The 14,657-nt window shown below is 55.1% G+C and overlaps 1 protein-coding gene across 7 annotated transcripts in view; it reads right to left on the bottom strand.

Moving 5' to 3' along the window:
* AGRN (agrin) overlaps positions 1-14,657 on the bottom strand; it is a 216,395-nt gene that overhangs the window by 33,293 nt on the left and 168,445 nt on the right. For all 7 annotated transcript variants that reach the window (XM_030537623.1, XM_030537625.1, XM_030537624.1 and 4 more), the window contains 10 exons: positions 13,732-13,932; positions 10,987-11,132; positions 10,259-10,364; positions 9,266-9,379; positions 6,490-6,654; positions 3,939-4,082; positions 3,322-3,446; positions 2,772-2,877; positions 1,078-1,461; positions 145-279 (listed from right to left, as the gene is read on the bottom strand). In XM_030537623.1, coding sequence (XP_030393483.1) covers positions 145-279; positions 1,078-1,461; positions 2,772-2,877; positions 3,322-3,446; positions 3,939-4,082; positions 6,490-6,654; positions 9,266-9,379; positions 10,259-10,364; positions 10,987-11,132; positions 13,732-13,932 — 1,626 coding nt within the window. The remainder of the gene's footprint in view (positions 1-144; positions 280-1,077; positions 1,462-2,771; positions 2,878-3,321; positions 3,447-3,938; positions 4,083-6,489; positions 6,655-9,265; positions 9,380-10,258; positions 10,365-10,986; positions 11,133-13,731; positions 13,933-14,657) is intronic.

The following is a 14,657-nucleotide window of genomic DNA, read 5'->3' as shown; positions in this document are numbered from 1 at the left end:
AAAACGAGCACCTACAACTCCAGCTACCAGGCTACCAGTGAAGATCTGGGAGAGAGAGACCCCGTCAAACAAGCGGGCAGCAGCTCCCCGCACCAGCCGTCGCTCGCTGTAGCTCAAGAGATTTTCTGTCGCCACCACACTCACCCGGGCAGTTGCTTCCTTCTGCGTCAACAGCTGCCGTCTTGCCATCCGAGCAGCATCCCAGAGGGGAGTTGTAACACGTCGCTCTTTCAACGGCGGGGGTGGATGTCACTTGGCTCTCCTCTGGCTCCTCTTCCCCTACATGGCATTAGGGGCCACATGGGCATGTTACAGCCCTGGCGAGAGGCGGGAGCCCCTCCAGCCCCATCATGATGTGGGACCACCCCCTGGCCTTCTCACAGCCCCAGCAAGAGGCAGGAGCCCCTCTGGCCCTGTCACAGCCCCAGCGAGAGGTGGGACACCCCCCTGCCCCTGGCCCTCTCACAGCCCTAGCGGGAGGCAGAAACCCCTGTAGCACCATCACAGCCCCGGTGAGAGGCGGGACCCCTCCCTTCAGCCCTCATCGAAAGGCTCCATCACAGCCCCAGCAAAAGGCCCCTGGTGGCCTGTGGGAGATGGACGGGAAGGTGATTCTCCATGTGCTAGCAGGCAGCCCTCCTCACTACTAAAGCCCCATGCTGTGCTGAGAAACCCAGGGCTGAATGGGCCATGGAGACTGGACTGATGTCTCCCCTGACTATGTGCCCCTGCTGCAGGTGAGCAAGGGGACAGTTGGTGATACAGCACGGGGGACTAGAGGCCTCCTACCTGTGCTGAAGGAGACCCTCCCTCTCCACCCCCAGGCTGCCTAGGCAGCATCTTTCGCCAGCACCCACCTTCTGTCTCACAGCTCCAATCCTCCCACAAGCAGATGCTGAGACCAGCCTTCAAGGAGGTCTGGGCTGGGAGCTGAGAGCTGGCGCTAGCTCAAACCCCTGGCACTGGGGCAGTTTTGGCAGCGCCAGCTCAAGAACAGCTGCTGAGGAGGAAGCAGAAGTGGTGGGAGCAGGGGCTTGGACACCATGCGACTACTGAACAGGAGCAGAGGGCACTTACCAGCAGAGCCAGCCCCGCTGGCTTCCTGGTCTCCACTGCTGCCCAGTTCTGGGTCCCCGCTGCCTTCTGCGCTGCCAGACTCCGAGTACACAGGTGGGGGGGTGGCCAGGACTACAGGAGCGGTGGAGAGGGGGCGGATGGTGGTCCTGCGGATCCCCTGGGTGGTCCAGGTGGTGGTTGCCGGCCGGGCAGTGGTCACCCGTACCGTGGCAGGCTGGCTTCTAGGAATGGGCCTGGCTTCGAACAGCAGGGAACTGGTGGCTGTCTCCGTGGGGTCGGGGGCCCGGGTGGTAAGCCTTAGAGGCGGGGGGTGGAGGAGCTTGTCCAGGGGCAGCGTGGGCAGTGGCATGGGCTGTACAGTGTGACTCATATGGGTGATGGATTCTGAAAGAGCAGCAAGAGGAGGCAGTTAGAGGGATGGGTTGGACAGGAGCCATGGATCTCATCCTCTAGGAGGCAGGGCTGGGTCTATGGGGGAGGGACAGAGAGAGGCAGCCAGAGATTGCACCCAGAGGCGTAATAAAATCACAGAAATGTAGGACTGGAAGGAACCTCAATAGGTCATTTAGTCCAGTCTCTGCACTGAGGCAGGACTAAGTATTATCTAGCTCATCCCCGACAACTGTTTGTCTAACCTGCTCTTACAAACCTGACGTGATGGAGATTCCACAACCTCCCTGGGCAATTTGTTCCAGTGCTTAACCACCCTGACAGTTGGGAAGTCTTCCTAATGTACAACCTAAATCTCCCTTGCTGCAGTTTAAGCCCATTGCTTCTTGTCCTCTCCTCAGCGGATAAGGAGAACAATTTATCATCCTCCTCTTTATAACAACCTTTTACGTACTTGAAGACTATCATCAGATCCCCCACTCAGTCTTCTCTTCTCCAGACTAAAACATTCCCAGATTTTCAATCTTTCCTCATAGGTCATGTTTTCTAGACTTTTCATCATTTTTCTTGCTCTCCTCTGGACTTTCTCTAATTTGTTCACATTTTCCCCAAAGCCTGGTGCCCAGAACTGGACACAATACTCCAGTGGAGGCCTTATCAGTGCTGAGTAGAGCGGAAAAATTACTTCCTTCCAAAGTGGAGTATGTTGCATTTGTCCTTACTGAATTTCATCCTATTTATTTCAGACCATTTCTCCAGTTTGTCAAGATCATTTTGAATTCTAATCCTGTCCTCCAAAGCACTTGCAACCCCTCCCAGCTTGGTATCCTCCGCAAGCTTTATAAATGTACTCTCTATACCGTTACCCAAATCATTTATGAAGATATTGAATAGAACTGGACCCATGACAAAGCCCCACAGGACACCACTCGATATGCCCTTCCAGCTTGACCATCGATAACTACTCTCTGGGTATGCTTTTCTCACCTGTTGTGCATCCACCTTATAGTAGGTTCGTCTAGGCCATCTTTCCCTAGTTTGCTCACGAGGTGGTCATGTGAGGCAGTAACAAAAGCCTTACTAATGTCGAGATCTGTCACAACTAACACTTCCCCCTTCTCCACAAGGCTTGTTACCCTGTCAAAGAAGGATACTAGGCTGGTTTGACATGATTTGTCCTTGGCAAATCCATGCTGAAGGGTACTTATCTTATTACTGTCTAGGTGCTTAGACATGCTCAGAGGAGCGGGCTAAGCGTGGCCCATACGTGCCTGTCCGGAGTGGTAGATAGGGAAGAGACTCACCATGGCACTGTCCAACATGCTTCACCTTGATGACCTGCCCCTGCCGGCACGCAATGGTCTTCAGCTGGCACTGGTCACCATAGGTCACTCCGTCAGAGCCACAGACCTGGGAAGGGCAAGGGAGAGTGGGGGCAGCTGAAGAGATCGTCACCTCCTCTCATCATCCCCTCTGTAAAGCAGAGCCCACCTGAAACATGGGTTTCTCCTCCCTCCCCACCCATGATCAGCGAAGGGTTGAAGACCAGAGAGACTCCTGTTTGTCTCTCCCTGCTGGGAGGAGACCCTGGGAGAGGAATCCTGAAAGGAGGAATCCAGAGGCACTGTGTGAAGCTATCAGAGAAATCCTGGCCTTTCCGACAAGCTCCTTTGACAGCCGGCAACATCATCTCTCTCTGCACACTGAGCAGAGCGGCCCTGCCTGCAGCCAGCAGAAATGTTGGGTTTCAGTCCCACATACGTCCCCACTCCAAACCAGCAAGGCTGAGCTAGCTAAATGCAGGAGTGCCTGCCATCTGGCCCCCAGCCCCACTGGGCTGCCTCCTCCTTTTACCTTGGTCATGTTGGCCTCCACGCACAGTGGGGACGGGCACTCGCAGTGGGCAAAGCCACTGACCTCCACGCACGATGCCCCGAACTCGCAGCTCAGCTCGCGGCAGGACTTTGGCGCGGAGGGATCTGGGGGCGAGAAGAAGGAAAGAGATGCACACATGAGTGATACACATATACGGTGTCCCTCTGCTCTGGTCGTGGATGCAAAACAAGCCCAGCTTAGTCAGAAGATTCAACTGGTCCCACTGAGGATGACAGGCAGACTTTTAGCCTGGCCCTCCAAACTAGTTCAAGGTCAGTGGTCTGAGACAATCTGTTGTTGCGAGTCTGTGGGTGTACAGACATCAAGGCTGTGGATGGGAACAGACTCAGGACCTACTGCTCCAAAGAAATAAGCGCCTGGCAGTTGAGCGAAAAGAGATTCTCTATGGTAGCATGAGCACTCGGGCTTGGGTCCCCTCTCCGGGTCAGCCACAAAGGGGCGACCGATGCCACACGTGGGAACGGGTCAGCAGAACGCAGTGGTAGCTGCGCACCCGCTGCCAGTATATCACAACTGACCCAAGACTGCTTCCGCAAGGAAGAAGAGCCACTGGCTAAGTGGCTTCCTCGTCTCACCTTTCTCGCAGCCCGTCATCCCCAGCTTGCTTCCGTTGGGGCACTGGTTGCATTTCATGCCGGTGATGCCAGTCTTGCAAGAGCACAGTCCGGTCATCTGCTCACAGTCGTCACGTACTGAGCCCACCGGGTCACAGTGACAAGCTTGGCAAGGAGGCAGCACGGAGGCAAGGAACAAACATTGCCACGTTTTAGAACGCGAGCCTTCCCCTTTTTAGCACCTTCACCAGAAGAGCCGTGCACGCCAATGAATTCAACTTTCCTACCCCCCAGCTGCATTAATTTCAATGGAATAAACAGGCCCAGAGTCAACAATTAAAACCTCTGAAATGTACAGTGTCAAATAAGGCTTGTATCTTAACATCGTCTCTTATTCCCTTTTAGCTGGAGAGAGCTTTTAGAAGGAACAGTCCCCTCCCCCTGCCATTTGACAATCTTTTCGATGGTCTTAAAGACGGGAATAACTGTCCTTTGTGAGGAAAAGGGAAGATGTTAGTTGAAATGGGCTGGAACTGCTGCTGCTAAAGTCTGATCCTGTTTCTTGAAGACAAAACAAGACAAACCCACTCAAACGAGGAGAAAAGAGAACAGTAAAGACGGGCAATGCAGCTTCTGTCTCTGGCACTGTCTCCCTTGCAACCTGACTGCTGGACAAACCCAGGCACAGCACACATAGTTTTATTAGTCACTCCGAGACCAGGCAAACTTGTAGCAGCACTGGGTTGTCGAGGACATTGCCTTTAGCTGCATCCCTGGTCACAGTTTTAAAGCAGTGTTGCAAAATCGGCAGTCTTGGCTGGCTAAGCCAGACTCATTAGCCAGATGCAAAAAGGAGAGGGAGAGGAAAGAGAAGAAAAACAGTGAGGAAGGAAAAAGTTTCCCTCCAGAGTCCTTTTCGGGGATCCCCAAAGGGGAGTGATGGCTGGAACACCCCATCCTCTCGTTATTTTGTCCACCACTTCAGCTTAATTTCCTGTACACCAATTTGGATCCATTGATTTCCAGTCTCACACTTCTCCCGTTTACCAGGCATGATCTCCTCACAGTCCTTGAGTTCTGCCAAGGACGTTTTGTTTAGACTAACCCAGTCTCCCTTTTGCCAGGGGCAGAATCAGGAAAAGAACCCAGGAGTCCTGATTCCCGTACTAGTCTCTAATCCCTACACTATACTTTCCAATGCCGGAAAAGAACCCAGGCATGCGGGATTCCAAGTCTCCTGTTCCTACCATTAGATTCACGGACCCTCATTCTCATTAACATGAAGGTCACTTTGATAATTATGTTTACCTTTACTACAAGTCTCTACAGCCAGCATTGTGTACAGGACCCTTATGGTAAGTGAGAGTCTGGCCATAGATTTTAAGGCGAGAATGGGCCACCATGAGCATCTAGTCTGACCTCCTCCATACCACAGGCCAGAGATTATGTCCATTAATTCATGCATTGAGCCCATATCTTGTGGCTGTGCTAAAGAGGATCTTTTAGAAGAAACATCCTATCTCAATTTAAAGACACCTAGTGGTGGAGAATTAACCACAGCCCTTGGGTAGCTATTCCAATTAACTTCCCCATTAAACTGGCATCCTATTTCCAGTCTGAACTTTTCTGGCATCACCTCCCAGCTACTGTGTCTATGTTTAGACAAAGACTAACTCCTAGAGTCAGGAGTGGAACCCAGGAGTCCTGACCTCCCAGGCCTGTGCTTGAATCAACTAAGCCCCCTGCATCCTGTTTAACTGCATGTCATCGTAAAGCGTGAGCTTGCAATCCCAGAGCCTGAGCCTCATATTCAATCCCTTGACCTAAGACCAGGTGGAAGCACAACACACGTCTATCACTCTGGAGAGAGAGAGCGCTATCATTTCACAGAGCAAGACAGACAGAATCACATCTCTATTGTTTGCAATCCCCTCCAAATAACTCTTCTTTCCCTGACCAGCCTGTTCTCTTTCCATTTGGCACGTATCGACTTTCTGGCTCGTGTCTCCAATGGAGCTTGAAATTAACATGGCTTTTTTTGTTTATTTCCTTGTTTGTACAGGGGCACTGTCGGCGATGTCGGCGCAGATTTGGGAACTGGCCATGCAGACTCTGACAGGGATTCAGGGGCGTGTCTGATGTTCCCTGCCATGGACTGGGCAGCCAGCCTGCCGAATCCTGTGCTGGCCCGATTCCATGTCACCCCAGACGGTGGAAACAACCCTTTCCCCTGAGTGTGATTTCACACCTGGGTCTGATGCAGCAGCATTGGAGAATGCTTGGCCCCAGTTTGGAGACGTGTTCCCAAAGCGCTAGCCTCAGAGAACTGCAGAAATACCGAGCGCCTGAGCCCTGCACGGTTTTGCTTAAGGAGGCCTGTGCTGGGCTCTCTTCCCATGAGCAGGATCTAGTTAAGATCTGGTGTGATTCAGGTCAAGGTCTCTCAGAGGGAGCTGGGAACACCTAGGATTCAACTGTTTTTGTGGTAGGGCAGCAGGAGAAGGATAAACACAAGTGGTCAGTGGGTTCCTCTACCCAGGCACCCTCTTCCCCGGCGCTCCCAGCTACTCACGGGTGCAGCCGCTCTTGCTGTCCGTGACTATCCCACGGAAGTTCCAGAAGCCGGGTTCACAGCGGTCGCACTTCAAGCCCCCCACCCCCGGCTTGCAGGAGCACTGGCCGGTGGTGGGGTCGCAGGCCCCCCCATACGAGCCGTAGGGGTAACACTGACAGGTGCCTGAGAGAGTCAAAGAGAGCAAACCCTCAGTCCCATTAGCAGCAATCAGCAAGGGCCTGAAACAGGAGGGGCCTTAACTTGGCTGTACGGGCTGACCTGATCCGCTCAGGTGAGGCGATACCACATTCCTGGAGTGGGTACCAGGACGCTGATCAATGTGCCCTCCCTCTGCCCCTACCAAACCCCTTCCCCTTCAAATCCCGCCCCTGACCATGGGGTCGTCTTAAAATCTTCAAGCTACTCCTGCTCACTTTGCTTGCATCTATCATTCCTCTCTCTTTCTAAAATGAGGGAGGAGATCTAGAGAAAGAGAGACACACACCACTGTATTCCAGGGATGGATAACCCCATAATATCCGGGGTGAGAGGGCAGGGAGGGGGCAAGAAAAGGAAGGGAGGCCAGCAGCAGTTGTGTCCCACCTCCTCCACTTCCCATTGTCTCCAGACCTGGCTGTGGGAATTAAAGAAAGTTATTTGCATCAAGTGATTACATTTAGATATATGCTCCCGTCGCCAGCTCAAGGGCAAGGGTGGAAGAGAAGGGGAAGAGGAGTTGGACACAGAGCAAGCCAATCAATCCATGGGGCTTCCTCCGGGATGTGATACCATGCGGGAGTCCAGAAGGGGGCGTGAGGCCCCAGCCATGGTTAGGGGCGTGTGTGTGTGGGGGGGTGTCACTGACCCAGAGGCTGACCATTATAATTTGTGTTCCAGTCACAGAACAGGACCCAACTGTGCTGGGCACTGAACAAACACAGGACAAAAAGACAGTCCCTGCCCCAAGGAGACAAGAGACAGAGGGATGGCGTATCACAGGGAATCAGTGGGACCCTGGGTCAGCAAGGGGCGGTTTGACCACACCTGCTCTCTAAATGGCGTCATGTTTTGCAGGCCTAGAGGCACAGGCATTGATTTACCGAGTTGCCAGGGGGTGCTCAACCCCCATTCCTCCCAGGGCCTGTCCCTACTCTGCCCCTTCCTCCAAGCCCCCACCCCTGCACCGCCTCTTTTCGCCTCCTCCCCCTACCTCTTCCTGTCCCCGATCCTTCCCCTCCTCCCCAGTGTCTCCTGCACCTGTGGGGCTGCCAGTGGGTGCTGAGCACCCAGTGTTTTTCTTCCATGGGTGCTCCAGCCTTGGAGCACCCACGGAGTTGGCGCTTGTTCCTGGAGGCAAAGGAACGTTTGAGGGAGGACAACGAGGTGGCTTTGTGGTGGTTACGGGGAACTCTGAGCAAGGGGGCAGCATGAGGGGAAGCATGATGGGGTTCCTTTGAGACCATTGGCTGAGCAGAGGTGGAAGTCAGCTCGTCAGCCCAAGTGGCGCCATGCGCTGGCCCCTTCAGGCTGAAGCCCACCCAGGGTGACCCTGTGCCACGAGAGTCTGTCAGAACACCACTGCTTATTAAATTACATGGCAGATTAAACCCCCATCAAGTGTGCATTAGCCAGGCCCATATACACAGCTTTAACTATATTTCCGCAGTTTAATGTGCTTTCCTAACAGTTGGTCACAGCCTCAGCTGTTAATATATGGCTAATGCCTTTCCGAACACGCCATCTTTGAAAGCCCTGACTCCGGTAATTATTTAATAAATATTAATGACGCGTTCATCAACTCAGCCTCCTGAGAAGCAGAGTCACCTCTCAGTCAGCACTGGGGTGGGCTGCGAAGGACCTACCTGGTGGGAGGATGTGTATCTGTCTTGTACTCTGGGGCCAGGGCTGGGGCCAATATTTGTCCAGCTCAGCCCCAGAACTAGCCCTGAATCCTCTGAGATGGCGCAAGACGCCCTCAGGAAGAGCTCACCGCTGGGAGCACTTCCAGGGGAGCATCGAGCACCCTCAGCTCCCAGTAACACGGGGGCTCAGCACCAGGCTGGCTCAGGCTCTACAAAACGTCTGTTACCATCCAATAAAGGGAGAGGCGGCACAGCGGCACTGCTAACCGTCTTTGAGCTGCCACATGGCAAGGAACGTAGAGAAAACAAACAAGGCAACCACTTGCCAAGGCTTTCCCGAGCGTGGCTCCACCGGGAGCCAGCTGCCATCTGTGCAGGCCACGAGAGCTCACGCCGGATTTGGTCCTTGTCCAGAGAGGAAGGGAGGTTTGGGGCACCTAGTTCAGAGCAACCCTCTTGCATTGCTCCCCGCACAGATTTAGGGCAGTGGAACACGAAAGATGCCAGGAATTTAGAAGGCACAGGGGGCGTGTGCGCAGAGATGTGCGGGTCCCTCTGTTCGGGGGCTGCGGGCTCTGGAGACACCTAGAGGCTCTGGCATGTCTGGTGGAGGAACTGGAATGGAGCAGACATGAGACGGGAGAGGTTCTCAGCCTGGGGGTTGCCAACAGACTTTTTGAGGAGGTTTTCCCCACCCTTCCTTTCCCATGGCTAGATGGGAGGGAGACCCCAAAACTTCTTTCTGTTACAACATGAGAGAAGGGCATGGAAAAGGGTGAGATCCACTGCTCTACAGGGTCAGACAGAAGAGGAATCCTCTGCAGAGGAGTTTTCCCCATTATCTGCGATCTGAATAGCCACACTGTCCCCAAGGGATTCACAATCCAGGACCCCTCGTCTGTTACAAGAAATTCCCCCCAAGCTTCACTCACTTGGGCAGCCAGCTGAGCCCACACCGAGGGCCACGGTTGTATTGTCCGGACAACATCCATAGATGGTCTGGCTGCAGTGCAGAACCAGGAGCGGCGGGGGAAGCGTTCCAATAACTGCGGAGAGAGGGAGGGACACAGATCACACCTTGGGCAGATGGGGAACCGCAGCTGTAACCGGGCTACATCAGGACAATATAACAAATGAATGGGATCCAGGCAGATGTGTCTGTCCATGGTCTCTCTGCACAAACACCCGTGGTCTCTGCCCTGCATTAGGGCAGTGACACAGACACCAGGCCCTCCCCAATGCAAGTAGCAGCATGCAGGTATGCAAACAGATGCACAAAATGGCTCAGCCACTGCATTGGTACCAACAAACTAATGCTGTCCCCCACCAGCAAAGCAGGCTGATCCCAGCAGTGGTCCCAGACACAAGGGCAGAGGAGTTCCCTATGCTGTGGGGAAGGGAGGGGCTGAAGGCTGACGCAGCCCCTGCTAGCCCAGGGTCTGAATCCCAGTATTGGTTGGTGGGACAGTGCTAGGAACCCAGAGCTGAGCCAGTACTCTGGTCACTGCAGTACTAGCCATTCCCCCCTGGAGTAGCTTTAATTGGAGGGGGATGGTGGGAACAGTTCAAGGACAGGAAGGAAGTGCAAGGGGGGAGGCTGGCAGGGACCAGGGGATGCAGAATCCCAGGAGGGTGAGATCTTGCCTTCTCCCTCCCCGGAGAGCAGGCTAAGGGGGGCATTTACTACTGATTGCATGCAGTTGCATGAGGCTGTACTGGCGACCTGGCGGAGGGGACCCAATAAATAACACACGGTGTTTAGCAACTTGAAAATCTCCAGCCTGTTTGTAGTGGCTCAAAGGATAGAGAAGGGACCCTGCTGCCACCCCAGGCAAATGGCAGAGGAGCATGGGATGCTGTGAGGCAGGAACTGGCTAAAGGCCAATACCCATGCTAGCCAGGTCCAAACCTCAGTGGGGACTCACCCCGGCAGGCTCCTTGGCTGGTGATGTAGAGGTCCTGGCGTTTCTCGCAGCGTGTCTTCTTGAGCTCACACTCGTTGGCATAAGTCACTCCGTCAGAGCCGCATACCTGCTCGGAGGATTGGGGGTGGAGGGGAGATCACTGTCTGCAGCCTCCAGCATGCAGAGAGCTGCCTACGCCTCTCAGCAGTGCAGAGCCCCACAGGGTGCCCCCATCCCCAGGCCAGTGCTGGGCAGGGAAGCTGGAATTCTAAATCTGGCACTAACCAATCCTGCCCAGGTGGAATAACGGCTACTGAGGGAGATGGGCGTGTGCCAGCCAGCAGCACCCAGCATTGCAGGATGGGTCCCTCAACCCTGGCATCCCCTGTGTGGGGAAAAGGCTCTGACCAGAGCCCTGGCTGGGGAGCAAGGGGGCTGGCTGTGCTGGAGAGGCCCCGCTGAGACAAGGGGGATGAGGGATGGAGGGACAGGCCAGGAGGAATACAACAAGAACCTCCTCCCAAACTCAAATGGGCCTTGAGAGTCCGGGACAGCTTGGGGGAACTTCTCCCCCCTACCTGCCCACGAGGATTTCCACAGTCCCACCCAATTGTGGCCGAAGTTAGAAGAGTGGCAATACCCTGAGCCAGGCTGGGCTTGCGAGACCTCCAGTCTGAGAGGCTGCAAAGAGCCCCTCACCAGGCCGAGCTCTCTTCTATAGCCAGGGGCAGGCAGGCAGGAGGAATTACCGGATTGCGTGGCACAGCCAGGCAGGTGAAGTCACACACACAGCGGTCGTCCTCCACGTCCTCGTCCCACGAACCCCCATACTGCCGGCAGCGGTCCTGTTCACACTCGTTATCTTCCCCAGAGCCTGAGCCCCCCGAGCCACACTCTGCACGGAAAAGATGGGGACCCTGGAGGGTGACTGCTCCTAGTCCACGCCTGGCTCTCCAAGAGCAGCAGGACCCTCCTCCCCCAGGACAGAGCCTCCAGCCCCCCATGAAGACGGAATACAGCCACGTGGCCAGTAACAAGGGGGCAGCTCTTTGCGCGGTTTCTTGAAGACGGACTCAGGCTCCGCCTGTATTGGCTTGGCAAGCAAAAGCTCAGAGCTCCTGTCTAACTCAGATATCTACCTGGGGATCAGACACAGATGAGCCCCATGCACAGTACGAATAGCTACCGGCTGGCTTCACAACGGTTTAACTCCCTTCTCCCTCCAGCCTCTCCCCCCACCCATGCTGCAGCAGACAAAGGGATTCCTTCTGCTCAGATAAGCACAGAGACCTGGATGGTTTTGGTTTTCAGTTGAAAGTCCAGCCTGGCAAAGATTACCGGCTTGGCAGAGAGACACTTATTGTGCTGTATGTCAACTCAGCTCCTCAACCAACCACGAGACGCTCAGCGCTCTGGTAGCAAGAGAGAGATGTCGATTTCAAAGGCTTTAAAAAAAAAACAACCTGCCCCCTTCTTATGGAGTGATCAAAGGATGGGAGCTGACGTTACACAGAGAATTATTTAAGCTCATCTCTCGGAAGGACAGTAACCTGAAATTCCCTGGCGAGGACTGTGATCAAACGCCATGTTATGTCTTCCACTCTCCCTAGCCCTGCCACAGCACTCCAGCCCTATCTGGCTAAACTACGTGAGCAATGAGCTAGACGGTCTCAGCTGACAGAGTTAACACATTGAAGGGACAAGGTGGATCCTGTTCCCCTATTGGCCTTCAGCCAGCACTGCTCTAAAGTCTTCCCACTCTGGAGGCCTGGGTTCATCAATTTCAGGCCACCAGTGAAATGAGTTGGGAGGCCTCAACCTGACCCCTGATGGGTGGCTGGGCCCAGAGCAGAGCACTGCAGGTAAAGACTGAGGTGCCCCGGGGGCAGAGCTGCAGGAGGGGCAGGATTGGTGTGCCAGAGGTTGTTGGGGATCAGTATGGTGAAGCTGTGGGGGAGCTCCAGGACTGGACTGGCAGGGCAGAACGGAGGCGCACAGGCAGAGCGCCGTGTGGACTGCAATAGCAGGTGATGCTGCAGGTGAGGACTGAGGTGAAGCAGCAGGGAAGCGGGCACAGCCTAGGTACATTCAGCTATGCTGTAGCCAGCAGTATCCACCCCTCACTTTCAGTGGCACTAGCCCCGCACTTCACCTTTACAGAGGAGTCAGGAAACAGCAGCCCAGGGACACGCTGCTCTCAGCTGCCTAGACACTGCTGGCAGCTCCCTACCTCCAGGTGAGTTTTGGTGAAGCTTGCCCAGTCCAGCTCAGGGACAGACACTGGAGTGTGGACTCCCACTGTGGGCCTGTCCCCACACCTACTGTAGTCAGTGAAAAGACCCCCCTCTTGACCGCAGAGGGGTTTGGCTCAGGCCCTTAAAAGCCAGTAGGGGTCTGTCACCCTCTGTGGCCTGTGTCGAGCGGGCTGCTGGTTTCAAACCCATTGACATCAATTGTCCCCAGACTTGAGAGAAGCACTGGGGGTTGCATGGGCCGAAGACACTGAGCACTTAAAGGGGACCCCCCCAGGCTGGGGCAGGCAGGCCAAGACGTGCAGGAGGCTGTCTCTGAGATTAAACAGAGGCCTTTGCTGTCCAGGACTGTTGATCCAGCAGCTTTCACTCACTGACTTTAAAGGCTGCATGCCACCATCTCCCCCACACCCTGCCCCAGTGCTGCTCAGAGGGACCCTGCAGCCGGGATCCCCTCAAAACCTGGTCGAGCAGGGCCTCAGCAGAGACCTATTTCCCCAGGTGCCCAGTGCTGAGTTAATGGCAACTGAGGGTCTGACCCCAACAGAGTCCCAGGGGCAGTGGTGAGGCAGCTGGGCACCGTGCCTCAGGAACCACTCCGTCTCCTCACGCCTCTCTCAAGCCTGGGCACTTTGAAGTGTGAAATTAAAGCAGTGATACATCTCCTAGCCAAGGCCCATTAGGTGGTGTCAACTTTCATTACCGCTAGCTAGAAAGACGAAGGGGGTGGGTGCCAGGTGCTGTTGACGACACAGCGCCAGCCGCCGAAATGAGCTTGGCCAAGCTGCTCTCCCCTCCCACAAGGGCAGGAGAGGAGCCTCCCGACTCCCATCGCAGAGCCATTCGCCTGCCATGATACAGAGCGAGGAGCAGCCAACTTCCATGCATGGAGGGATTGCTAGGAGACTCGGTGAAGCCTTTAAAATACACCTGCCAGGCCAGAGCGGGGGCGGAGGGAGAACTCTGCCAAAGAGACCGCTCTGTCAGCGACCCAAGGGGGGTTACACCTGGGCATGTCACAGGCGGCTCCAAGCAGCAGGCAGTGTAGCTTGCTGTTGTACCTAGCCCCAGCAGGGCAGGTGGGGGGGATGAGAGAGAGTCACAAACCGTGAGCTCTGGACATTTGCCTTTGGACCACGCAATATAAACTCCATGTGAGAGGAAGTCCAAGCCCCTCCACCCATCCCTCCCATTTCTCACACCCTCCTGCCCCCCAGAACCAGAGCGAACGGAGCTTCCTACCCTCCTCACAAGGTCCTGTCCTGGAAACCTCGATGGCCTTCTTCTGCTGGCAGGAAGCTACCTGCAGCTCGCATGGGCTGTCGTAGGTGACGCCGTCACTGCCACACACCTGGGAGAAGGGTTGCCTCTCGCAGCGCGGGCACACGCACTGCCTGCCCATGCACTTGCTGCCGAAGGCGCAGACGGTGCTGCCGCATGACTCTGGGGGCAGGGGGCAAGTGAGAGGAGAATGGGGAGGGAGAGAGAAGTGGTATGAGATCCAGCAGAAAGCCTCCCGTGGCAATCGTCAGCCCAGGCAGTGTCAGAGGGCTGTGCCCTCAGAGAGGGCCTGGCTGCTGATTGCTTAACCCATCCCTGAACAGGCTCAGGACAGAAAAAACTGGAGGTGTGTTCCCAAGGCAGAGTCCTAAGCACCCACAACTCCTGAAAGTCAGCGGGTGTTGCAGGTAGCCAGCTCCTGCGGACACCAGGCCAACGGTGCATTCTCCTTATAAGCACTGAATGACTCTCTCTAGGCACCCACAGTCCCATACCTACAGCAGGCCAGAGCCCAGCCTTGCAGCGCTTGATGCTGATGGGGCACCCCATGCAGCCCTTCCAGCTCACTCAGGTTTCCACTCTGAAACGTATCCGTTAGCTCCCTGCCCCTGCTCAGCCGGGACACATCAGCCCCAGCCGTAGAAAGAGAGATTATTTGGTCCAGTGTATCATTTGCTCTAATGTAGCATTTCAGCAGCACTTTTAGTTCATGTGGAAATTAGCACTTTTAGTTCATGTGGAAATTAGCACAGACTGTTCTGGGCTGGGCCAAAGTGCACGGGGCTGAGGGGGAGAGGAAGCAGAGCAGGGGAAGCAGATCAAGTAGGAACTAACCCCTGAGGGGGGAGGAAAAAAGAAACCAAAAAAGGGGCACGCTGACCAAACAA

The sequence above is a fragment of the Gopherus evgoodei genome, chromosome 18 (genome assembly GCF_007399415.2).
Source record: "Gopherus evgoodei ecotype Sinaloan lineage chromosome 18, rGopEvg1_v1.p, whole genome shotgun sequence".
Classification (NCBI taxonomy): domain Eukaryota; kingdom Metazoa; phylum Chordata; order Testudines; family Testudinidae; genus Gopherus; species Gopherus evgoodei.
Note: the sequence above shows the minus strand (reverse complement) of the source record. Positions and strands in the feature narration are given on the sequence as shown.